The sequence below is a fragment of the Fulmarus glacialis genome, unplaced genomic scaffold (genome assembly GCF_000690835.1).
Source record: "Fulmarus glacialis isolate BGI_N327 unplaced genomic scaffold, ASM69083v1 scaffold2101, whole genome shotgun sequence".
NCBI lineage: Eukaryota > Metazoa > Chordata > Aves > Procellariiformes > Procellariidae > Fulmarus > Fulmarus glacialis.
In genome coordinates this window covers 42,937-69,716 of record NW_009193204.1, presented here as the reverse complement: position 1 = coordinate 69,716, position 26,780 = coordinate 42,937, and the positions used below count along the sequence as shown (strand labels likewise).

The following is a 26,780-nucleotide window of genomic DNA, read 5'->3' as shown; positions in this document are numbered from 1 at the left end:
AGCATGGCGTCACGTGGTATGGAATATCCCTTTGGCCAGTTTGGGTCAGCTGTCCTGGCTGTGCCCCCTCCCAGTTTCTGGCTGGCAGGACATGAGAAGCTGAAAAGTCCTTGACCTAGTGTAAGCACTACTTAACAACAACTAAAACATCAATGTGTTATCAATGTTATTCTCATACTAAATCCAAAACACTATACCAGCTACTAGGAAGAAAATTAACTTTATTGCAGCTGAAGCCAGGACAATGAGGAAGGACAACCAGAGAAAGTCTGTACTAATGTGGATCAAAATACACTGAAAAAAGTGTATGAGAACCCATCCTTTGTAGTCCTGTTTGTTACCTTAAGCAAAAATGGCACCCTCACTGCCACTGTTTGTGTCCTGAAGAGAAACCTGTGCTCACTCGCATCTCTGAGGATCGTTTTGTCAGCTGGTTGAATAGTAAGACCCAAAATTGAGATTAACAGTTATCAAAAAGTAAGAAGCAAGTACTCTGCTGTTACTTGATCATTTTGTGCTTGGTTGCTTAGCTGAGATTTTCACCACTTAGACTTTTTTATGATTGTTCATTAATGTAGTTATTTCATTGCTGAATGACAGCATGTTTTTACGCAGTGCTGTCGCTTCTAGCTTCGTTTCAAAAGGAGAGGTGCTTCTCCTTGCCAGAAGTAGAACTGTTGTGCTGTATGGTTTATACTTCCAAAATTCCTTCAGGGTTTCAGTTTGTATTTGATTTTTGGCTGGTTTGCAAGAATATATGATCCAATTGATCCAGTCACGTTTTTAATTGAAAACATACATAGTTTGTATACATGAAAAAAAGATTATTTGCATGTAAGGAAGAGCCCATGAAAGTGTGTTTAAGAATTCTTACCTGCACCTGGGCATAGAAAAAGTTTAGCAACTTATTTTGTGTGTATCCATTGTATATTAGTTTCTTTTTTATCAATGTACGTCAGAGGTCCGAATACAAATAAAGCATGCTATGCAGGCTAATTAAATCAATGCCTCTGTGGAAGAACTTAGTTTCTGGAATTGCTCTTGTAAATCTGAGATGTAAACAAAAACCTAGTTATTTTTAAATCGTTTCCCTTTGCCTCATGTACGTGATTCTGGAAGTTGGAGACTTATATGTTTATGCCTCTTTTTATAGCAGAATATTTGCGTGGCTAAATTTTTATTGAAGCATAATTCCTGGTTTCCTTAAAGCTGAGCAAGGCTACTGTACAGTGGGAACACACATTAATTTGAGTTGCTGTGAAAGGTTGTTCATTTTAAAGCTGTCAAAGCAGCAAATTGTCCTCAAGTGTTTCTTCATTAAGAATTGTTTGTGCTTTTGTCGAAACAGCTGCTTCAGCCATGGCAAGTAAATTGGGAGCTTTTCCTGAAAGAAGGATGTGCAAACAACAGCATTTAGGCCATGGGATCTTACTGTCTCTCCTTCTCCTGCCCCTACGTACCTGGGGATGATGCAGGCACCACTGCATTTTATTTGGTTTCATTTCAGCTGCATGCCAAGATGAGCAGTCTCCAGAGGCTCCATTTATCTGAGGTTGGCTTTAGTTTGTTCTTTCTTGGTTGGTTTATAGCTTCCTCATAGACTATGAGCTCATTGTGCTGGTTCCTTTAAAATGTAGAACGCAGAGATAGTACCTGTCTTAAGAATTTAGAGTCTAAATGGATTATGGATATGGCTCTTGCTCCCATTAAATGTGAAATTCCAGCTCTTCAGAATAAACCTATTTTCTAGTGAATTCCAATATAATAATAAAATCTATTTGTGAGGAGTGCAGCTTCTGCTGGGTGAATAATCAGGCCCACTTCTGTTGAAGAGCAAAAACTCCCTTTTATTTTTAATAGCAAATTATTTTGAGAGCAGAGCCCAGAAGCACAGGATTTTTAGAAGTAAACTAGTCTTTTAAGGCTTCCTGTTCATTTTGGTTGTGCTTATTGCTTCTTACCTCGCCCCGATTTTTTTTTTTTAACGGTTCTCCGCAAAAGCAACCATTGTAGACTTGGCCCTTTTTTATATTACTAATATAGTCTAGAGGGTTAGCACAGGTCTTTATAGTTACAGATTGTTTCTAATACATTTTTTTCTTTATAAACTAAAGGCAGGACTGTACACGAAATCTCTGTTATTGTATTTGTGCTTTGTACTCATGGACTTGTTGATTGTTTTACAAGCCAGTAACGTAGTAGCCACAGGCTAGGAAGCTTGCCCAGAAATCTGGCATATTTAATTAGTGCTAGTAAACAAGCAGAGTTTCAAATTTAATTTTTCCTTCTTTAATTCCTATAAACCTCAAGCCATTTAAAACTTAATTTTGACACTAGTTTCGTTTATGCAGTTGGATAATACTGAAACAGTCCACAACCACAGACGGAATAGTCCCAGTCTCTTCCAAGCAAGAAGGGAATAGTTGTTGTTTTGTTTTAATAGTATTTGAGGTTGCCGTAAAACTGTAAATGATAATCTTCAGGTCATCAACTACCCATTTTCTTTTTCGTTCTGTTAGGCTAAGTATTTCAAGATGAGGAAATTGTCGTACCATGGGCTTAGTCTTGTAAAGGAAAAGGATTGGATTTGTTGCCATTCTGGTGTTTGTAGAGAGGGCTGTTCTAAGAGCAGATTATGGAGACGCCTGAACTCTGTTACTTGCCATGGCCAGTTTATTGCTTCTAGGCTGTGAGGTTTAACTCGCTACCCCAGGTGGCATAAGCAACAGAGGCTTCAGTTGCTGTCTCCTCTCTTGCTTTTCAATACCAGCTTGTGATCAGTGGTGAAAATGGTTCTCTACTACTGGTTTCGCTATTAGGGACCACTGAAGTCTAGATTAATGACATTCTCCTATCTATTTCATTGCTGAAGCCACACTGTCTCCAGACAAGTAGTGTGCTGATGTCTCCTTATCACAGCAATAAAATATTTGCTAATTTTGGCCAAAAACTGGACCTTGTAACTGCAGCTTAAAAAAATAAAATTAGTGTTTAAATTGTGAAAATACACAGATAAGCAGTTCTTATTAGCTGTCCAAACAGCTTTTCCTTCAAGAACGTGTTGTTTGCTTTTTTTTTTTTTTTTAAAATGAACAGTGACTGTCTCTTACTTATTATAAAGGCAGCTCCCACCTACTGTATGAAATGAGTTTGCACATGCTGGGCTGTGTGGAACAGCACTCTTGTTTGTGTGAAGTTTCTCAGTCAGCAGTAACCATCCCAGGGAAAGAAGTTAACGTACTGCTCAAAGTACCGTCTCACTGCATTGAACTCACTAAGATTTTCTTCTGTCCTCTGCGATATTCTAATTGCCATATTAGAATCAGTATTCAAAAGGAGTGAAATTCCTCTGGCCCAACCTTAAGCTGTTATTCAGGCCCTAGTAATGGGTGAAAGATGAGAAAGATTTTTGAAAATCCAGCTCTGTCCTCAGTGCAGTGTACGTTTTTGTTCAGTTGGGCTTAATGCTGTAGTGCTCCAACTTTAGTACTCTCCTGAAAGCATTTTAAGTGTAAGCTCAGTTTCTTAGAGTAATATGATGCAGCAACTTCTGTTATAGCTATTAACAAATCTGGAAATTTTAAATCATGAGTAATCTGGTCTAACCAGAAACTAATCCAGTGTGGTTGTAACCACTGTAATTACTTGTTTAAAAAATGCAAATTTGGACTTTGGGTGGATGTTAAGCTCTTCTTGTGGTAACAATAGATTTTTCTGTCTTGTTTTTTTTCTTTTTTTTTTTTTTTTTCTCCTGATACTTATGTTCATCATCCCATGGTATTTCTAATGATGTTTTCTAAAATGCCAGTAAGCTATTAAAAGAATTCATCATAAAGTTCTTTTGAGTTGAAAAGACGAGAGATGTCTGCAAGTGGCGTCAGTCTGACTTCAGTTCTCCTTTGGTTTTAAATTCTACTGTCATTCTGCAAAAAGAATGGTACGTTTTCTTATGTTAAGGCCTTGTTTTAATGTAGTTCTTACTTGATACTGTCAAAATACTAGCTGACAAATTAATATTTTCTTTTAAACTAGAAAAGAATGCAAGTATATCTGTATTTCTTGAGTGATGTTCCTATCACTTGGGGTATTTCTTCACTGCAGAATTGGGCTGTATTCTAATGCTGATGTTGTCCTGAGCCCTGACAGCTCTCTGCTGACTGCTACAAGTGACTAATGAATCTGTATTGTGAGCAAGACTCTAGAAGGGTACTAGCAATCCTGGGGCTGGCAAACCTTACCACAAATGAGAACTCTGCACAGCGTGCTGTGATCCACAAGGAAGGGCTTGTCCAGTGCTGCAGTTTCTATCTTTTACTCAAACTTAGTTAACCAGCTTTGAGTGTTGGTGCTTTTCTTACTGAGATCCCAAAAGAACTGGCACCTCCTTGGTGCAAAACATTATGCTAGGTGAAAAGTTGGAATCTGCTTATTCATGCAACTAACTCAAGCTCTCTGTGTCCCAAAATCTCATGGCTCAAGGTTGATGTTGTTGTAAATCCGGGCTAGCATGTGTCTGAGGATATATCTGAGTACATGGGCTGAGTCATGACTTCAGTGTAGCGAAGTTGGGAAACCCCTCTCTCTTTCTGTAGGGAAGCAAGATTCCTCAAGTCTGACTGCTGATACCTTAGCGTAGTTTCCCCTAAATGTATTTTTCTTCCATCTACCCATTCAGCATTGCCAAAATGTGGAGCAGCCTGTGTCCTCGCAGTCACAACCGGGCTCCTTTTGCAGTGGTGGCAGAGCCAAGTTCTGTGCCCACTTTAGTTTATGCCTGAGATAAAGCTGTTTTCATTATCTGATTAAATATTTGACACTTGCAGTTGTTGGGATCTTGTGAGGATGAAGTGTGGTTACTGTATTGCCAAATGCTAAAGTGTCCAGGTTTCAGTGGAGTTCAGATGTGAATAGGTACGACTGTAAAACCTTACTATGAATCAAAAGTGAGACAGAAGCAGTAGGTTCCAGGGGGACATCAAAAGGAAACACAGGTCAGAGCATCAGCTGAGGAAGCTACAGACCCTCAAGGAGCAGGAGCTAAGTATAATTCACTTATTGTAGATGAAGGAAATAAGCATTGCCAGATTTACTGCAGAGGACATCCTACATGGGCTGGATTTGGGTAGGTTTTGGTAATTTAAACAATAATACTTGAATTTTTCCCATCTCTGGATTCAAAGCTCGTGTCTTCTTGCTTTCTAGACTGTGTTGGGTGGAATCAGATGCTGCTTTGTCTAACACACAACATGTATTGCTCTTTTCTTTCGTCTCTTCTCTCCTTCTGTTCTTCCTTCTAACCCTAATGACCTGCTGTTGGACTCTTGTCAGGCTGTTGTCCAGTCCCATGAAATTTAACTGGTTTGAATGCAAATATCTTCTAAAGAAAGACTCATAAACACACACCTTCTGTCGTTAAGAGCTCATTTGCTTGTCAAGTGAAGATCTTAGCAAAGGAAGGTTGGTGATCGGGTATGGCCTATGCACAGTAACAGGTTTAAAGAGGGATTTTTAATTTTAATAAACTGATGGTGCAGAAGTAGGTGGTTTTCATGAGGTACCTGGAAGACTACTCACAATGGGAAATCCAAAGGTACGTGTGACAGCTTCAGTTGTCCTGCTTCCGGGCCCTGTAAAATAAAAGAAAATGCTTACAATGCTTCTTTCCATTCTATTTTTTTCCACTTCTGCTTTTACATGGAATTTAAGGTCAGGAGAGGGGGGATTTCTTTTTGCCTGTGTGCTTTAGTAGTCTGAAAGTATGTGATTACCTTAAATCCCAAAATTTTGCAGATCATAGATTTTAAGTTCTAGCCACTAGTAAACCTGCCTCACCTGAGAGGCACAGAAGGTCTTTGGAGCCTTATCGAGCAAGGCTCAATCAGCCAGTCACGCTGCTGAGTACCGTTTTGTTTGCCTTTGAGTCTGGGCCAGTCACATAAAGAAATTGTGGCAGCCTTGCTGTTTTTAAGCTATATATTGCTAGTGACCTGCAGCTTTGACCTAGTATTCAGTTTCACTGTTTCCCATGCACTTACTGTAATTATTTGATTTAAGAAAATATATCATATGTCTACTGCTTAGCCCTTTGGGAACTGGCATAGGAGGGATCAGTAGGAGCTGCTGTTCGTCAGTAGCCTCTGTACAATCCTACAGCTTCAGTTGTTTGCTTAAAACTTGTTCCTCTTATGTGTTGTCATCCTTTCAGCCGTGGTGATTTTAGGGAACAATTATTTACTAAGGTGAATTTCCACACAGCAGGAAGCAAAATGAGCTGAAATTTGGAAATTATTAGGGTTGCCAGGTGCAGACTTTTAGTTCTTTCTCCTTCTTTAGCAAAGAAAGCATTTCCCAAAGCTTGATTAAATCTCTTAAATCACAGTTTAGCCCAGCACAAGGAAAATAAGCTCAAATACCAGATCTGAACCAAGTGACTAAGCCATGTCCTGTTGTGTTGGAATTGAATTGGTTATAGTTCACAATAATCTACTTTATTGTCATCCTGGCCTTAACTGTAGCATACGATGATTACATTGAATGTGTATAATAATAAGGTTTACAATTTGTATATGCTGCTTTAAATATTTTGGCACACCATAGAAAGAACCTTTACGTGCAAGGCTTGATTAATCCTTTTCCTCTGTGTATAGAACAAGTAGCTGCCAGAGCTCAAGGGTAAAACCTATTAATAATGTCTCTGGCAGTCCCCGCCTTCCTTTGCATGTATTCTCTTCTGTTCACACCAAACTCCGGACTTATTATCATTTTGGTCTCTCTCTTTTACTTTCTCAGTTTGTACATAGCAATTGAGGTATTCTAGCAGACTGAGTCTAGTATAAAAGTGTCTAGTATAAAATATTTGCATTTTCTCTGTATTTTCAGTGGAGGACAGGGAAAAAGAGAAAGAGGCAGGGGGGGTTGTGGGGAGCCCAGTCCCTGCTTTATTTCCTACAGCTGTTAGCACTCACTATGGCAGAGAAGACCCTTAAAACCAAGTTTAGGGAAATGCTTTCCCCAGCAGCTGTGTCTGGCGTGCTCCCAGGGGGATGCACGTGCATCCAGCGACGTGGCCGTGCACCCCCCAAGGCGTGCTCTGCGGACTTGGGGTGGGTGAGGAATTACTGTTCTCATTTTCATACGGGGAAACTGAAGCAGGGTGAAGAAAAACATTTTACATAAGGTCATGGGATGAGTTGGCTGCGCAGCCATCAGCACCCTCGCTGTTCAGCATCGAAGTCGAGAGAGATGTTAATGTTAAAGCATGGTGTTGGAGCCAAGATAACGACTCTTTTCTATGGGAGGTCACACTGGCTTATTGTAAACCATTACTGACCTTGAACAAATATTAATCCTGAGTTCTGACTGCTAACCTATACTCTTTATACTAGAGAAAATGATTTAATCTTTGGCTTTCAATGAAAGCTGGTTCCTTTACCAAGAAGTTTTCAGCATGTTTTTGTCAGAAGTAGGTTCATAGTTTGTATTATAGTCTCATGGGTGTATTAATAATACAACACAACAAAGAAAAATGGCATGTGGTGAAGGTTTTAAATGAAAAATATTTATTATTCGGAAGGCTTTCAAGCAACTTAGGTCATTAGATCAATTAAACATTTTCAGGTGGAAAGTACTTCCCATTCCTGATGCAGTGTCTCTTTAGAAGCAGCAGCCAGAAGGATGGATGGGTGGGTAGTTACCAGCGCTGCCTCCGGGCAGCTGACGTTAAGCTGCAATGTCGCGTGTCCTCCCTTGCCAGGTCCTCAAGGGACCAAACTGCCTCTTACCCTCCTGTCTTTGTAAATAAGGTTGTTACAAAACTGGAGGAAGGGAAACAGTGAGGGGATGCCTCTGAGCTGGGAAACAGAGGTCAGGGTCACCCGGGGCCACGGCACGTTTTGTAGGACACCTTGTAGTAGTCGACGCCGTCTTGAAATATTGGGTGATTGCTTTTCTGTGCCCCTTTCCTCTCCACGCCAGCTCTCTCACGTCACCGAGGTATTCCTCGTAGCCGGAACTGAACTAGTTGTTCCACCCAAGAAGCAGCATCCTTTAATTAAGCTCTGCTCCCGTTCCTCCAAAGCCCAGCTGAGAGGGGCGCTGGGCAGAGGGGTGCCGGAGGCCCCGCAGGTGGGGGGTCCCGGCCTGCGCTGCCTCGGCTGGGCCGGGGTAGGCCCGGGGCTAGCCCGGAGGTGGCAGCATTTCACTGGTGGGCAAAGGAGGCCTGGGATACAGTGGGGACATTCATTTGGCTAAGTGCTTCGCGATCTTTTTGGCCAAAAGCACTGTGTAAAAAATTAAGGTCATAAGGTGTCTGGGATTTTTGAAGAGCCAACGTAACAGTGGTCTTTTATTATTAGTGAGTTTACAGCCAAGAGCTGTCCCGTAAATGAGCAATGCGATTTAGGGATTTTTTTTTTTCTTTTTTTTTTTCCTCCTTTAAAAGTAGGAATGCTTGAGACATTAAAGGTGGTCTGGCAGCTTTTGCTTTGAGTCTTCCCTTCATGTTGATCTGTAATCTGTACACTGGCTTTGTATCAACATGAGAGCACCACCTCCATGAGTCCGGGGTCAGCACTGTGTGTTTGAACTAGATGGCACGCTTCTTCATGCAAGAATACAGTATGTAGCCTGGGAGATAAGGAGAATGTGGTAGACTGTTTGGCTACACAGACTGTGAGCTACATGCAATTAATTAGAAAAGAAATGAGTGTGGAATGCATAGTTTGCACTTAGCATGCTTTTATTTATTTATTTATTTTGGAGGGATGGGGAGGAAGGTGAACTAATACCCCATAAGCCCACGGTGGACATAATTCAGATATCAGTTCAGGAGCCAGGTTATTAGCAGGTATGATTGGCTTTTTATTGTGTCATTGCTCGGATTAGCATTCGAGTATGGACAGCCTCAGGTCCTTGAGACCGTCGTATTTTCCATCAACAGCTGTATGAAGTTAAAGGGAAGGAGGCCATGGGATTTCTCTTTCTCAGCTAGTTTATTTGTGAGGTGGTGAGGTTAATGTGGCAATATCCCATGCTTAGCAGAGAGGCTTTTTGGCTTTAAGCATTGTGTGTGCTCCCTTCAGATTTATGATTTTGACCCCAGCCTGGCATTATCACACTGTCAGTGGGAGTGCGGGGCTGGTTTGAACCTCCAGCTCTTGGTGGTAATCTCTCTTAATTAGTTTACAGTTGAAACAATTGTCCATCTTTTTGCCTTTAAACAGGGGAAGTTTGCTCTATCAGTGGTTGATTTCCCTGAGGGAGGAAATCCTGAGAGAGGTTATCAGGGCAAAAAAAGCTCCGGGCTCCACTTTCAAAGCAATGCCATGTACGAAGCATGCATCAATCCTGTTAGTACTGCTTATTATTTCACAATGGCGTGTCAGGAATTACGGGCACAGACCTTTCTAAGGACTCTTGCAGACCTTTATGCACTCTCATCCTGAGTTAGGATTTTGTGGAATTACGTGCTAATAAAAGCTAATTTTACACATTAAATTGCATTCTTTGAAATTGCTCTTTTAATTGCTGATCTTTCCCTGACTTCTCAACAGATCTCTCCAAGCCTCCTCATTGTCGACTTTCTGCCAGGGAGCCCTCCGTGCCTCATCATTAGGGCTAAAATCTGCCATCACTTAACATAACACACAGAGCTTACAACTGGGAGCAGCCCCCTCCCTTGCATGGGAGCACAGACAATAATAGACACTATAGTGGCAGCGCCAATGGGAGTTTTACCATGTATTTTAATGACTTGTGCTTGATTACATTTGCTAGATTGAACCGAAGTTCATTTAGTAATTGGTATGATTCTTAGAGGGTTCACATTTGACATTCCTCGCTCATTAAAGAGCTCCAACAATGGCTGTTAGAACTTTCATCTCAACAGTGACCCTCTCAGATATATATCCAGTCTTTTTCTTTTGATAAACCACCCAACCCGGCATTCATTAACACTTAACCATCTGCAGCCAGCCCCTCCTAGTACCTTCTCCCTTGCTTTGATGATATAATTAAAAGCCTTCTATATTATCTCCCTCAGAGCGATAAGTCTAGGTGCGTCAGCTCTCGGCACATGCATTGTTTGTTATTCGATTCTCTCTGTATCAGCTGTTCCTCACAACGGGCTCATTTTTCATATGTTGTGAAGATTAGCTGATGGAGTGGGAGATCAGAGGCATGAGAAGGGAGTGTGGCTTTCCATATTAGTAACCAGATGCTCATTTGAAATGGTGATGGAGTTTGCTGTTATCTGTTAGATTATTTGGCTCCTTTGCTTTTACCTGAAGATAAACTGGTTTAAGCAGTAGTCAATGAAAATTAGCATCATCTTTAGTGGCTTGTTATGATAGAGTGCTCTTATCAGTCTGGTTTAGTGTGGCTATTCTCTCCTTGAGCCTGGTTTACAGAAATCGCAGCTTTGTTTATGCATGTGCCCAAACTTGCCTGTTTGACCTTTGAAGCTGTGATTATAATATTAATCTATGGGACTATTCTGTTGCAAATCACTTAGGTGGTCTGTATTTCAGAGGATTTTCATTGTGGGACCTCCTTCTTGTCCAGCATGATGTTCCGTTATTGTTAGTATATTCTGCGTTGAAGCTAAGCGAGGGTGGCATTTCAGTACATCTTGTTGTCTGGCTGGTTTTTGTGGGGGGTTTTTTGTGTGTGATGGAGCTGCAGCTAGGATAGCACTGTGCTACTGTTTGTCCACTTGCACTGACTTCATAAAGTTGCTTAGCTACAGAAAAACTTGGTACAATACTTGCATGCAGATACAAACTTCAGCCCACAAATCCTCAGTACCCTGTGGTGTAGCTAAATAGTGTTATTCCAGTTTGCAGGTGGGGAGACTGGATGTGTGAAAGCCGCACAGACACTGGCAACAGAACCAGCATTTATTGAGGAGTTCCTGTTTTATACTCTTTAGCTTGATGTCTAGCCGTCACAGCCTTCCCCTGCCTTGTGTTTAAGGGGGGTTGTGATAGATCCTGAATAGGGAGAGAAGAACCTGGCATTCTGGCACTGAAGAGACTGTTTCGTGTTTGTCATCTTCAAGTTAAGAATTGGGTTTTTTCCTCCTTTTTTTCCCCTCTCCTTCCCATGTTGCATCCATTTCTATTTTTTTTACATGTTTCTTGCCTTGTTCCATTGTTTTGTTAATTTTCACAGCTTTCCTCCCTCCTCCATTTCTTTCCATTTGTCTCTTTCACCCATTTCAATAAACTATTATATTCATTATATAAATACAAGGGAGCCCTTTTTCTCAGAGAAGATATGAAAATTCTCCCTCTCATAAATACACAAAATGTGGAAACCATCCTCAGGATGCAGAGCAGGAGGGAGTCTGCTGACTTCCAACTGCAAGACCTCATTAAAATTAGTGGATTCCCTATCCTCTTTGCATAAGGAACATTGCTATTTGGGCTGACTTCCACAGCAACATCTGGGCCGCTGATAACATCGGTACTGCAGCATTGCTAGGTGAGCTCATGTTTTGTTAATGAAGTAGTCTAGTGAAAGTGCATATATCATTTTTTAGTACCACATACCTTACTGCAAAGTGTCATACTACTATTATTGGAGCTTTCCTTTGCAAGTGGGACTTAACGAATTTTGTTATAGTTAATAATGCGCTTAGCTTGAGTTGAATGGCACGCTTGAGAAATGCCACCTAAATTATAAAATTTTAAGACTTAAATACTTCGGTAGTTCAATGCATTAATTGAGAAATACACTGAAAAATGGCTTACTAGAACACCTGATATTCTCGGTACCTTTGTTGTTACTAAATATTCGGTGTGCTAGTATTGGTTTACTACATATACATATATATGCATGCCCAAGTTGTGAGAGATCCCTCTGCTGAGCTAACTAAATAATAAAAATGATCATGATCACAAACATCTGACTTCAGCATGTTCTGGAATAAGCGAAGGTTGGATGGAATATACTGGTAAGATATGTTCTTTCAAACTTCATTATGAAATCCAGGTATCAAAGGAGGAAAAATGAAAACAGAGACAATTTCAGGTGTGGATTGAAATCTCTCTTCTTAATAGCCTCTGGACTGTGGGTGCAGTAACAGATCTCTTGAACAGCCCAGTGTAGTCCCTGACTGTTGTTGTGTTTTGTCATTTTCAATTTGCAAGCTAAATATTCTTGTGGCTTTTCTGTCCTCAGAACTAGTGGCGAGTATTCAGACAGCCAGAATACTCTTAAATGAGGCTACAGGTGTGTGGAAGGGAAAAGTAATATTGGCATAAAATAACTAGCTGCTTTGAGACAGGTTCCAAAAAGGGTTTCCACTATCTAAGAGTAGAGAATGCATAAAGAGAAGTAATAGAAGTAGTCGATGAGTCTTTCTGATTTAAAACTTTGTTTCTAAAATATTGAAGCTATTGGAGATTTCTGAGTTTCTGAGGTATTAACCTGCCACTGGTCTGAAAGCGAAGACAAGGAACTGTTTGCCATTGTTTGGCTGATGATGAGAGGGAGTTTTACTGATCTTTTCCATCTTACTGGGCTGGATAGGCAAACGCTTTGTAATTGAGCTGTGGCAGTAATTTGTAATGTGTAGCGTAGGAAAGGTGAGCAGACCCCATCTCCTTCCCCTATTCCCTCCAGGAAGTGTTGGAAAAAATACAGTAATGGTGTTGTGTTTGCTAGCAGAACATGCACAGCCTTGCATATTAAGGCAGGCACTTAGCCAGAAGCTTTGAATTATTGTACCCTGACATTACCCACTGTAACTTTCAGCACTCTGGGCCCATTACTTTGGCTTCCTGCCCAGTAATGTGCAATTTCCACTTACATAAGAAGATGTAGCAGGAGTAATGACTCCTTGGAGGAGGTGTTTTCTTTTGCAGCAAATCAGCCCAGGGCCAGCAGGTGTAAGTTTATAGACACAGTCCAATAATGGCAGCCTGCGCTGTTCTCCTCTGTTAATCCAGCAGTAGATGGAAAGGAACAGACCTGCCTTTGCAAACTTTTCACTATCCACTGGATTAATTGCAAAGTCAAGCTCTTGTAAATGGCCGTACAAAACTCTATGATTTTCCTTTTTTTTTTTTTTTTCCTCTTCCAGGCATCCCAGAATGCACATCAGAACAGGGCTGATGGATGCCCATCTCTACTGTCTGAAGAAATATGTGATAGACTTCCTTGTAGAAAACAGGTAAGAAAACAAGCAACACACAAGGTAGTAGCAGGTGTTTGCATTGACATATGGTTCGTACCAGAGCTTTTAAAGGAAGATTTGTTTCATTAAATGGGCTAGCATAAAATAGAAATGTGAAAGAAATGAGTTTTCAAAATGCTTTAACTACACTAAAAGAATGCCAAGCATTATGTCCGAGTTTCTTATTCAGATCTTTTTTTTTTAAAAAAAAAAAAAATCTAATAACAGCATAAGTGAAAGCTAAAATTTTTGCCTTTTTTCTGCATCCCTTTTTTCCTAATGTATCTGTGCTTTTTGGCTGCTCATTTCACGAGGGCTCCCCCATTGTTAGGGCTGTGAATACATTTCTGACCTTTGATTTCCCCCACCACAGTCTGTTTTGGCCTTTGCAATCACCTTTTCTCTCCCCCTTCACATCCACCAGCACTGCAGGTGGGCTATCTCTGTAGCATCCTATGTTTTTAGCTTGTGATGTTCCTCTGTCAAAACTCTGAGACCACCCACTGAGACTAAGAAAAACATCCATTTATGGAAGTGGAGAAGGATCTTAGCTATAATATTTCATGAAACAGACCCAAAAAAACCCTCTTTATCTTTAAAAAACAAACAAATGAACAACTTCCCTCACAGTAAGTAGTTCAGTTTTGGAACGATGTCCTGTTCCTAGACTTTTTGTAGCACTCTCGTGCCTATTGCATATATTGAATGCTCATTGAGTTCTCAAGAGTTTTTCTCACCTTTTAAGTAAGATGAAAGATAAAGGGGCTGACTAAGTGTTGTGTTCATAGTGCTTTTCCTTAGCACATAAACTGACATGTGAAAAAATGTTGGGAGGCGGGGGGATTTGTGGTAGTCTTGACCGTATACAAATCTGGTGATGCAGTTGGATACATGATTGAAGGAGCTCTTCCAGAAAAAGGTTCTGTGAGTGAATTAAAATTAAGTGGAAAATCTGTGTTAATCCGCAGGGCAATTTCTTACCATGCATAAGAATAAAGCTTATCCGATACTTTGACTGGCACATGGGGCCATTGTACAAGTCATTTTAGTTCCCATTTGTGTATGGGAACATGTCTGAAAGGTGAGAAAGCTTCAGGAGCAGCAGATGCTTTAAATCTGGAATAAGCCATTTATTCAGTGTATTTTAGAAAGTTGGTGACAGTTTGGACTTCTTGTATTTCCTGTGGTAGCATGAAGCAGTGTTTACGGCTTTCTTTTGTCATAATATAACACGTAGGACTCATTTCTTGAAATCCTAGCCATCTAGTTTTGCTGGGATTAGACATTTCTGAAATATTACACATTTCACACATTCAGTTCTTTTTCCCTGATATTTCATGCTGTTTTGAATTTAGATCATTACGTCTGTGGGACAAGGACAGTCTTTGTCAGACATACCACGGTGGGTGACACAGCGAGGCCTCTAAGCATAAATAGTGGTAACTTCAGATTTCAAGGCTTTATGCTATTTCCATTGAAACTGATGAGATCATTGGCTTTGTCAGTGGCAGGATTTTACCTTGTATTAACCAAAGCCAGCCAGCAGAGTGAAATCCTGCTCTGAACTCCTCCGGTTGCCCCCCCTGGTCCCCCTAGAACAAGTCTACTGACTTTTTGCAAGTATGACCAGTTGTTTTTTTGTTTTCTATAGAGAGGTCGTTCTCTGTCTTCACTATTTTATGAAGCTGTGCTTCTTTTCTGTGACACTTCCATGACAAATACATAATTACAGCAGCTAAACAGCATTTCTTAAGACGTGATAGCAACATCTGGCTTATTAATGGCAGGTAGCTGCTTCATTCTCTTCATTGCACACATGCTGCTTATTCAGTCAATTGAGAGAGAGAGTCAATTGCAAGTAATGTGCTTAACTGGCAAATTTGGGGAATGGGACTTTTGCCACGAGGAATAACTTGGGCTTTCAGGCTCCTGGCATTGGTGGGCATTTGCAGTTTGTTTTTCTTCTCTGAGGAAGGGGAGGACAGTGCATACCCAAAGATCTTTCCATGTTTGGCAGCAATATGTCAGGACTTTTGAAAGACCCTGTGGAATATTTTTACCTCAAAAGTACTGACATATACATAATTGTTTGGGTTTAAGGATTCTTTTTAATGCTTTGTTTTTTAGGCTAGAGAGAACCGACAGTAAGATTTTGCCTCTCTGCAATTCCAACCAGGACTGGAGAAGCTCAGATGCCTTGTTTAAGCTGTGCGTGTTTAAAACTAACAGCAGGGACTGAAGTGAACAGTGAAGCTCTTGTATGGTGCCAGGAAGTACTGACACAGTGTACTTCCTCAATATTACAATATTTACATTGTGTTAATATTTTAACCAGCGGGGTTTGATGGCAGGCAGAACACCTTTTTTCATTGTTTGTAGCTCAGTGAAGCATTTACATTTTTTTCAAACTTTATTTTGACATACAAAAGCAGAAAAGATGTTGCCCAGCAGTAAAAAATTCAGATCCTACAACTGGCTATAGCTCTTTTGCAGAGGAAAATTATGATTATTTCCAGGTCAAAGAATTACATGAAAACTAATATGGTTATGTATGTGGGATCTGTTGCTTCAAATAGGATAAAAGCCCAGTGTAGTCCCAGCTTAGCTGCAAAAATGTGGCAAGAACAAGCTCTCCCCAAGTGAATGTAGTTTGTATATAGCTGCACCTGTAAGGGTAAATTGTATTCCTCCGCTTTGATTGGATTAATATATTCATTGTATGTAAAGCCCAAAGTCACTAGCAACTAATAGGAAAACAAGGAAAAGAGAACGTGAAATGACTAAACCTTTGTTTTGTCTAAGTATATGAATCTTGCTTTAGGATTTGGGACAACTTTGTTACAGGACACCTCTGGAAAAAGGCTGAACTTATTGTTCAGCTCCAGAATGGAGTCGTGATACCAAGGTTTTATCATCAGCTCAGACACTGTCTTGCTTTGTGGTACTAGACAGGTCCCTTAATTTTTTTATGCACTTGTTTCCTCTTCTGGGTGGGACTGTTTGGAGAATAATCAGTGTTTGTTTGGCAGCAGTGAGATTCTACTACGGGAGATGTTAGCAGAGGTCAAAATCCTGTTTGGTAGTCTGTAACTCAGTTCGTAGTCCTTTAATACATTTTTATGAACTATTTTAAAAGGACTGAATAGTAGGTTCTCCTGCCTGAAGTTTTATTGCACTGTAGCAAACCAAACAAATTCTTGAGTTTTAAAAAGCAGAGATCACTAGTGCCTTTAAATAAAAGTCAGAGGAAATGGTCTGTTTATTAGAACCCCTTCAAATATGTATTTCCAGACAAAAATAAAAAATATCATACTCCTAATATTGTTTAAACCTGGGGAATTTATTTTTGGGGGAATGAAACTGCTTTCTCTTTCTTCTTCCAGGAGGAAAAAATGCATTTTGGCAGTTAAAATCCCCATCTCCGTCTATCTCTCATCCACTAGTTCAACACTGCATCTTAGTGAAACTGAGTCCTCGTGGGTGTGATAGTGCTACCCTGTCCGAATTTACCAAGGTCAAATGCTCGTGGTTCCACAGTGACTTGGGGAACAGCTGAAGGAATTCTTGCTCCTAGCAGTTTCTTATTCCCTGTGGCTGGAATTTACACCTTCCCTTCTCTCCACACTCCTGCATCACCAGGGCAGGTTGATTATCTGAGTGCTCCTTAATCAGCTCCAGTGCACTGGCAGCCTCTGCCCAGGGGTGCCAGTAGGAGCACTCAGAGCTCTGCCCTGGGATGGACATCTTCATCCCTGCATCCGCAATGGATACCCAGTGCTGACAACTTCTGGGCCTGTTCCCACTAGGTTCCTAAGAGGTCACGGACCATACCCTGCTACCAACTGGATTTATCCCGTCCGAACAGGGACTGTGACCTCAATGTGAACAAGCAGCAGCTTGTTTGGGCTGAATTTTCTGCTGATTATTACTGTCCTGGGGTTTTTTTTTTGCAGAGACCTTTGGTTCTTCCCCAGGTTCCTTTCTGCATCAATGAAGTTAGAGTTGCTGAGGTTGGTCTTGGTTTGGCAGATGTATCAAGTCTGCCGAATTGTATCACATCTTTGCACAGGAGGGAAGTCAGTTAAAAATCTGGTCTCCCTCTATTCAGGCGAGAGCTTTTCTTTCCTAAACATTTCACTTTTCAGAATAAAGCTAACCTGGGGATCTTACAGGTGCTGTGCTTTGTGGCATGGGGAAGACAGGCGAGCACTGGCCATGAGTGTTGCAGGAGCTGCTCTGCCAGCACAGGGCAGGGATAGTTGAAGGTGAACACCTGCACCGCATGATGAACTGCACAATATTGCTTTTCTTAAAACGATCATTACATGAGCTGAGCCAGCAGGCTAGACAGAAGCAGAGGCTGTAGCTGGCTGGGGGCACGGCTCCACCCCACAGCTGGCGGGCCTCACACCCCTGGGGCCCTGGGGTGGCAGCCAGCACAGTAGCCAGTCCCTTTTTTGGCACTCTCCTGAGTGCTAGGTTGGAATCCTGCCTCGCTGCTGCATTCAGGGCAGATGGAAGAAGAGAGCCCTTATTCCCTTTCCCCTGTGAACTTCATCTGTAGCAGAGGGCAGGATCTAGGCCTGTGCTTCATGAGCCTGGCGTGTTGCACAGGCATGCACTGATATTTCTTTACTGTGTGCTGACAGTTTGCTTGTTAACAATCCCAGCAAAGCTGCTAGCAGAAGAAACATGATCAAAGTGAAATTGCATGGTACTTTGTGTTCTGTTTTTCCAGAATATTTCTAAAGCTTTAGCCTGGTGAAATAAGATACCTGATTTGGGGGAGGGCGAGGAGGGAGATAAATATAAAGCAACCCCTTCCCCTGTAAAGTTTTAACGTGGAAAATTCAAACTTGCTTTGGAAATTTAAGTGTTGAAGATGTGTGTGTGTCTATATATCCAGTGTATATGCTTAAAAGCATACGTAATATGCATTTATGATACATGTATGCATGAATGGCATTGTGCCAGGTTAAACCACGACAGCTCACAGTCAGTTGTGCAGGTACAGGTGGCAACATTTGTTATATATGTGGACTTCACCCTGCTCATAGCTGAAACCTGTAGACACATGGAGGCTGCCATTTTCACCTCTCATTGAGATAGACCAGAAAATCCGAAGCTAGATCAAGACTGCCTAAAACAAAGCAGTATGTGGTCCTACTTATTAAGTTACCTCCCAAAAATCACTTTTGTCAAATTTCATCAGTGCAGAGTTTGTCATAAATCTGCTAATCAAACCTTAGTTACAGGTTGGGCACACGAAAAGCTACATTTAAAAATACTAACTTTGCAAAGTTAAGCACTTGGCAGTTAGGAAGCACCACAGCTGAGGCTCCCTGTGCAACCTTTTGCTTCTGTATGTGCCACATATTATGATACAGCCTCCAGTTACATGAATCTGTACATTTTTTTTTTTCCCCCCTCTGTGACCATTGCTTCATTTGTCGCCCGAGATGCTCACTGAAGGCAGCTGTGTCTGCAGACTTTTGTAAGAAGGAAAAATATACCTGTATACTGTGTCAAATTAAAACAGTGGCAGCTGCATTTCTTCCAGCATGAAGCTGAGCAGTATTTCGCAGAATATGGTTAAGCCAGAAGTGAAACCTACAAGTATTACAGTCAGCATTAACATTTCTTTAAAATTATTTTCTTTTGTGACTAAGGAACAGGACAGTAATGTCAGACTGAATTTGCTGTATGTCTGTTTTCGTTCCCTAGAGAATTAAAAAGTCAAACTGTTCAATATTGTATGTAACTTCTGTAGTTCAGGTGAAGGCCCCCTTGCCTTACTTGCTGCTCGCTGTTTAAACCCTGTTCTGAGGATAAGGTAAATACTTTCGTTTTGGATTCTTGGTGCTCATCACTGGTACTGTAATGCTGTGCACACACTTCATTAACTGTCTTTCCAGCACCCTGATTAGTGAAGTAGCGGTCTTTCCCCATTCTGAAAGGGGGAAACTAAGGCACACAAGAGCTGAAGTTTGAAGCATCTTTGTCTTAAGTATGCCATTTTTCAATCCTTAATGTTATACAGAGGGCTTTTAATGTTGAAACAATCTCTTCCATTGATGATAGCTGTCACAGGGTGACACTGATCAAATCAAAAGCACACCATGAGTGGCAACTTGCAGAAATTAGATTTACGTTCTGCATTCAGCAGCATCTGTAAACTCCTCTGACAGAAGGGAATTTGAAAAAAAAAAAAGAAAAATCAGGCAATCATTCATTTGCCTTAAATATTAGCAGTTCTTTTCTCGTCTCGCAGCCCTCTGCCTTGTACATTTTACACACATGTTCTAACAAATGAGGCAGGCGTTCTTCTGCCTCATTACACAACCTTGATTCATCCTGCGGGCATAGTCCATCTTTACATTGGGTGAAGAAGAGATAGAGATTGGGGAGAGAGGAAAAGTAGGTGAGTGTGTTTTTAAGGATTGTGTCATAATGTGTACACACAAGGTCTTAATTAAGGTTGTATAAGCAACATAGTTCTAGCTTTTCTGAATTTGAGTGCCCAAAGTTACCCTGATGTTCTTTTAAGTGTGTGTATATATATTTATATATGTGACACTTTTAGAATTAATCAGTGAGGCTACTGTGACTCTTGCTAATGGAGTAGCTGTTATCAACATAGATTTATCACCTTTCAGGTCAGCCACCAGCAGAAGATGAGATATTCTAAACTTCAAAGGATATCTGGCTCAGCCTTTGTAACCTTGGCCTGGAGCATACTCTGTTACTCTGTGGAGTAGTGCATCAGCAGTCCAGTTACGTTGTAGAAAGAGAGAGAGAATGGAGCATGCCCAATGTAGAAGGACTCAAAAAATTTAGCTGCAAAACAGGTCTCTTCCAAGCATGTGCAAACAGTGGTTTTTCAGACTTACCTTGATGTAGTATGGGCACTTTTTATGTTTACAAATGTAATGCCCTGACGAAAAGACAACCTTGTGCCAAATTGCAAGCATGGAAGTGCAAGAGCTTTTCAGCAGAGCAGTTGAAATATTTTTAACATGGTCAAAACAAAGTATTTTTCCATAATTTTGTTCTTGGAAATAGCTGAGACATTTTTGATGAAGCTATCCAAAAAAAATCAGCTTGAGGCAAACACCTGGCATGGGTAATTTCAGCCAAAACAGTTAAACTTTGGCAAAGTTTACAAACAGATAAAGACATAAACTTACAATAGGAAATGCTGGGCAATTTATTTATATGCACCCCAGTTGCACCACCACTGAAAACCAGTCATCTTGGTTTTTCTGAAGGCAGATGCCACTATGTGTTTGCTCAGATGTTATGGCTTCTCTGTGGCAATTGCATTTTCTAACATAAGGAGATCTTTGGACTTCATTTCAAAACACTATGTCCGTATATCTAAAAGAAGTTGATAGCACACGTCTTCCTCTCATATGTTAGAACGTTTTACATACTTTTGTGGTGTCCTTTTTCCTCCTAGAAGCAAGGTAAAATTTTTATTGTGTTTATTAATGTGATTTTTGCGAATCACCATTTTGTCCTGAATCTAGTACTTCTAAATTGTTGGGTGTAGAAAAAGCCACTATTTCCATTGTACAGTCACCTGGGAGCTGGGCAGCTCCGTTTGTGGCCGGGAGGGATGATGCGTGGTACTGGAAAGGCAAGAATGATAAACAGCAGCACCGTGGTCGCTTCGAAAGGTCTGAGTAAGCGTTCACAGTGCCTTGTCCTGGGAACGCTGAGTGCTAACATCTTGCTTGCCATTAGGGAAATCCACTTTCCCTGGGGAGCCCTCCTCTCAGGGCGCACCCTGTGAGAGGCTGAACTGGAGCTAAGGAAACAGATCAGCTCTTCTGCAGTTCTTCCAGCTCTGGAGAGCTGCCTGCCAGAATTCGCCAGTAGAGAAACTCTTCTCTGAACTGAGCAAATCTGCAGTAAGCTTTATAGCCAAAGTCAGTATGATTTGTTTGCAAAGTTAAACACTGGGGGTTTTTTTTGAACTGCTGAAATAAATAAGAGCAAATCATGTGAGGTCATAGCGCTCTGCCTTTCCAAACTGCTTCAGCTGCAATCCCAGAGCAAGCTTCTCTTCTCGACTCCCCTCTGCTGTGTCCAGAAAGCCTCTGCTGGGCCAGCACTAGGATGAGAGAGGAAGGTTTGCTGCCTCAGTGCTGTGTTCTGAGATCTGTGGGAAGAGCTGCAGTAGAGCCACCCTTCTCTTCCCCCATAAAAGGCAGGGGCAATATGAGATCTTTGAAAACTGGAGGTGCGAGTGACTGGCTCTGAAGCTCCTGCTTGGATGGCTGTGTGCTATGCTGTACACAAAGGCCCCTGCAGGTTTATATTAAGGTGCTGCCCAGACTAAACCAGTGCATTTTTTCTTTTTTCCCCTCTAAATGCCTTTTTATCATTCAGGCTGTCACCTGTGTTTCCTGGCAAGGGCTGCTGGCTGGGGGAGGTCTGGCAGAGCTGAACACCCAGCTTGGTGGTCTTTGTGTGGCTGCCTGAAAGATGGCTTGAAACAGAACCTGCTCTGTGAATACCTGCGAGTTAACATGTGTCAGCCGTGTGGCTGGAAGGTTTCTCCTTTGCTGTAAAGACAGATTTTATAATGAATACTTTCCTTGTGATTAATATGGGTAAATAAACAAATAGCTCCTACAGGAAGTATACTGTGTGAAGATGAGGCAAATAGATCGTAGCTTTCCAAACAAGGAAAAGAAAAGGGGGGGAAAAAAAAACCCCAACAAACCCAAGCTCCTCCTTAGTGCATTTAATCTCTTAGAATGTGAAATGGCAATTTATCTTTCTTATTTCCTTTCCTTGTCAAAGATACCTAGTTGTTGGAGCTTTCTCTGCTCCTTAATAGAAATGCCAAGACTTGAAATTTGTTGGTGTCCTCCTCCTCCAGAGTATCATTACCGTTATCATCTTTCCATTGTACCAATCAAGCTCACTCCTGGAAACCTCAGGAGAAAAAACCCTAATGATCCAAACTAGATTTAAAAAATTATGATTTTCAGCAAATCACTTCTGTAATAAATAAAATTCCTTTTCCTGTTAGCAGACTACCTGAGAGCAGACGTGTCTCTGGATGTGCTGAACTGGAGCTGATTAACTTAATGAATAACTGCAAATCTTTCTTTATGAGACCATGATATGCCATAGTGGCCATGTGCCTGAGATACTCGAAGCATGCTCGGTCACAGCACAGTATTCTGTGCATACAAGCTGCTCCTAATGCAAATTTTTGTAAAGTAAATGTTAGAATTTGTTAATTTTGTCTTCTAACTGTTATTTACAGCATCGGAAATGACCCTTTGGATTTCCTATGAAAAACAAATGTAGGGAGGACATGAAAAAGGTCATTCAAATGTCAATGCAAATATTGTAGAATCATAGAAAAACTTAGGTTAGAGAGGGACTTCTAGCAGTCTCTAGTCCAACCTCCTGTTCAAAATAGGGTAACTTTTGTGTTGCTCAGGGTTGGTTTTTTTCTGCAGTTGAGTTTTGAAAATCTCCAAGGATGGAGACTGGGCCTTGTCCCAGGACTGTACCACTCACTGAAAAGTTGTTTTCTTTATGTCCCAACTGGAATTTACCTTGTTGCAGCTTGGGTCCGTTGCCTCTTGCCCTTTTACTGTGCACCTCTTGGAAAAGTCTGGCTGTCTTCTATATCGCTTCACTTTTGGTAGTGGAAAACTGTAATCAGATCCCCCTGCAGCCTTCTCTTCTCCGGGCTGAACAAACCCAGCTCCGCCAGCTTCTCCTCCTGCATCATGTGCTCCAGGCCCTCTTGGTGGCCTCAGCTGGGCCTGCTCTGATCTGATAATAAACATTAAAAATTGTTAACTGTTTTTTCCACTGTTTCATGCAGTTGCAGTTTCCTTGGGTAGCCTTCAGTCAAATTGACTTTTGTCTTCATATGAGATGTGGATTTTGAACCAAGGAGGAATGATGATTCTTTTATCCATCTATGTGCGCTTTTTCTTTTTTTTCTTTAAATTGTTGCCACTTGGACAGGATCATGCTAAGCATTCTTTCATCAGTGCAGTACATCTTCTTCCACACAGCACTACTTGCATGTAAGATAATACTTGGGGTGAAATGATTATCTTACCTTGATGAACATTTCCCTGTGAGGATACAATCCTTATATGTGATATCACGGCATATTTCTCTTGCAGTGGAAAACATAATTCTCCTATATTTTCTGTTCTGTTCAGATGATCAGAATTTCTCCCCAAGATTGTGAAAATTTCAAGAATTTTCAAGATAATGTTTTCCTTTCTTCCCCTCTCTGGTTTGCTTCTAAATCTCTTCTCTTCCACATCACTTCAGTCACTGACTGATCCTTCTGAAATGCTGAGAGTCCCCTTTTAGTCACGAGTTGAATTTTTGAGAAAGAGAGAAAATAGTGATGGTTTCTCTACTGTTCCACTTCTCATAGTTTTTGTACTCTAGGTGTTAGTTCAATGTCAAATTGCATTGTGTCTTAGCCAGTCAAATGAAACATGAACAATAATAAAGGTGTCTATAGCACTGTTGCCGACTTTATTACTGCATTGAATTACTGTGATGGGAGACTTTTAACTTCCTGCATATAGAAGGGAGAATAAATGCTGCTAATGATGATAGGGCATACACCCTGAATAGAGTAGCTAAGAGGTATCTTCATTAAGTCAGTGAATCATCAATAGATAACAACATTTTAAGTTCCATTTTAAGTAGCTACAGTATGAGGTAAGGGCTGATCTTAAAACACAGTCTTGAATCAAAGTGGAGCAACTACATATTGCTTCGCTTAAAATAAAGTGAAAAAATAAAAAAGGGAGTAAAACATGTTAAACAGCCACACGACAGTCTATGAGAAATGCTGAGTGCTGTCTAGTTAAGTTACCCGTTTTGAGAAGTCAAAGACGTGAATGTGGAGGAGCAGTGACACTTCCCTAAATCAAAGATGTGGAGATGAACTGTAGCACACACAGCATTTTACACCAAACCTTTCTGGATGAATACTACCTGGAAAGAACATTATGAGTAAAAGTAGGCACGTGAAGAGAGATGGGATTCATTGGCCAAAAAGCTTCATCTTAAAGTTCTTCAAGAAAGGGTGAAGTCACAAAAAAAGTAGTTTAGTCTTATCACAGGACAGTAGAACATACTGAAAATGCCACAGTAAAGAGAACAGAAGAGTTGTCCTACAGGGAGGAGTGGAGCAAGGATTAGTAATCAATAGTAAGGTTAGGAATTAATTAAGGTAGAATGATTGTTGGGGAGAAGGATGTAGAAATGGGATTTGTAGAGGTGGAAGCAGGACTGAATTACACAGCGGAGCTTCCAGTTTATCTCCCAGACTGCTGAAAGAATGCGCATGTTGTTAAGTCAAACTTAATGGGTCCATTTGATTGCAGACCACCAAGCACGGTATCTGCATGGAGAAACAGAGCAAAGTGATGCGAACTTCTATGGTGCCTTTAACACAGCCTCCGTGGAGCAGGGTGAAAGAGCTTACCCATGTGAAGCTACAGCCATGTCTACATTTTTTGACACACGTTTTATACAGACAAGTCTGAAGCATTTAAATCTATTTATCTAAACATACACTTGTGCACCTAAAGTTTACATAGTTCATCAGTTTTATGGATACACGTCAACTTTATCAAATGCATCATATGCATGTGTTTGTTTAGGCATATTATCAAAATGCCTCTGTTCAATGCACTTTTCAGAAAACGAGTCTAATTTCAAAGGCATTTAGGAAAGAGATGGGAACTCAGACACAGATGGCTGCAAAGGCGTAGGTGGGAGAGAATGGGGAAAGATGAGTTCTGGCAAGGAATCACATTTGGTGCAGGTGCGCTTGTTTTAGAAGAATGGGATGCTGTCTGGGAGTGAATGAGATCCATTCCTCAGCAGCATGTACAACCTGCCAAACACCCTGGGTGGCCTCCGACAGCCTCGGAGACTTTTGGTCAGAGAGAGGTTCTAAAAATGCATAAACTTGCTGGCATTCCCATGCAAAAGCTGTATTAGTCGGGAGCTGTGGGGCGTTCCTGGCTGTTTGGCGAGTGGGCAGAGTTAAGGTTACTTAGATGACCCGAGCTGAGTGTGCGCACGCTTTCAAAGGATTTGAGTATGTAATTGAGGAGTTTTAGTTTCTGTGGTCAATTTTTCAGAAAGCTGCCTTGTTTCCCAAAGGGTTTTTTGGCAGAAGTGGAAGTTAGATCCCTGCTCCTTTAAGTGCATCCAGACTTGGTAGAACTTGAGAACAGCTTTTTATGTGGTTTGCATCCATACCATCCCTTCCATACTTTGATCTGGATCCTCTTTGCATGATGGTGTCTATGACTGTCAGTTACATGTCGTCTTCTGCTTTCCCTCCATCATCCAGAATGTAGGGGTTTCAGTGGTGATTCTGCAGTTTTGGGAAGTCGTTCATAAACTTGAGCCTGCAAAGCAAAGCTGTGCAGTTGTACCAGCTTGCTTTGCAATGGCTTTTGAAATATTGTCACGCACGCTCTTATAAACATTGGGAGTAGGTTGCTGTCAGACTTGAAGGTTTTGGTTAGAAAATAGTATGGAAAGACAAATGAAGCACAAATGCAGTCATGTGGAATTACCTTTTAGTAGAACATTTCTCAAAGTTTCCTTGCCTTCTCCATAGGCTTTTAGCTCCAAAAATAATAAGAGAGACTGACAAATAAGTAATTAGTATGAAATTAGGGGGGATGAGAAATGTATTTACTCTTTTTGTAGAAATTTTGAGAGTAGAACAGAACAAATAGAACATAGCAAGAAATAACATCTGCTTGATGCTATGATTGGTGTTGTAGGTTATTGAATTAGGCACAAGTAATTGCCTGGTAGTTTATTGGCTTGCCTGGTTACTTTGGAGTTTTCCTTTATTATAATTGGTCTTGGGTACACCAAACAAAGGCAAAAAGATTATTGCAAGATGTAAGGGCAGAATTAGCCTTCTGCAGGGATGTGGCACACCCTATAAATTTATCATTTGATTTTTTTTTCCTTTTGTACATAGTCCTTGTCTGCTTTCTCCACATTCTTAGCATGTCTCAGAAATTCCAGCATTTTTAGCAGTGAATCAGTGAGAAGAAGGGGAAAAGGCCTGTAATTGCTTTTTCCATTGTGCTTGTTAAAACCGCATTGTGGGAAATGGACCCAAACACTGTCTTTTAAGTGGTGTTGAGTCTGAGGCAGGTGGTATTAACTCAGGACTGCATTAACTCTTTTCAAATATCTTTCCTGTTTTCTTGAGGAAACATGCCTGGTGTATATATGTGGCAAGGGCTGTTTGCCTGCCTCTTGCATTGACATTTTAATTTGGTCCATGATATAAATATCATTTCCCTAATCCCCCTTGCCCTGACCCTGTTTTGTCTTTTCTTCAAAGTGAGTTGACTTTTTTTTTCTTTAAGGAGGGGGGAGGAGATGGGAATGGCGGCTGGCTGCTCTAGTTTGGAGCATTAAATGCTCGGGGAAAAAATCTCAGAGTAACTGTTGTTTCTTTCTTTGTATTCACATGGAAATTTTTAATCTCCATCAAAGGATCAGGAGAAAATAATGTTGAGATTCAACAAGAGAGCTCCCAGCTTACATGGAA

General features: G+C 41.0%; 1 protein-coding gene across 2 annotated transcripts in view; it reads left to right on the top strand.

The window, feature by feature from the left end:
- EIF2B3 (eukaryotic translation initiation factor 2B, subunit 3 gamma, 58kDa) overlaps nucleotides 1-26,780 on the top strand; it is a 105,565-nt gene that overhangs the window by 41,215 nt on the left and 37,570 nt on the right. For both annotated transcript variants that reach the window (XM_009587345.1, XM_009587346.1), the window contains exon 5: nucleotides 13,085-13,174. In XM_009587345.1, coding sequence (XP_009585640.1) covers nucleotides 13,085-13,174 — 90 coding nt within the window. The remainder of the gene's footprint in view (nucleotides 1-13,084; nucleotides 13,175-26,780) is intronic.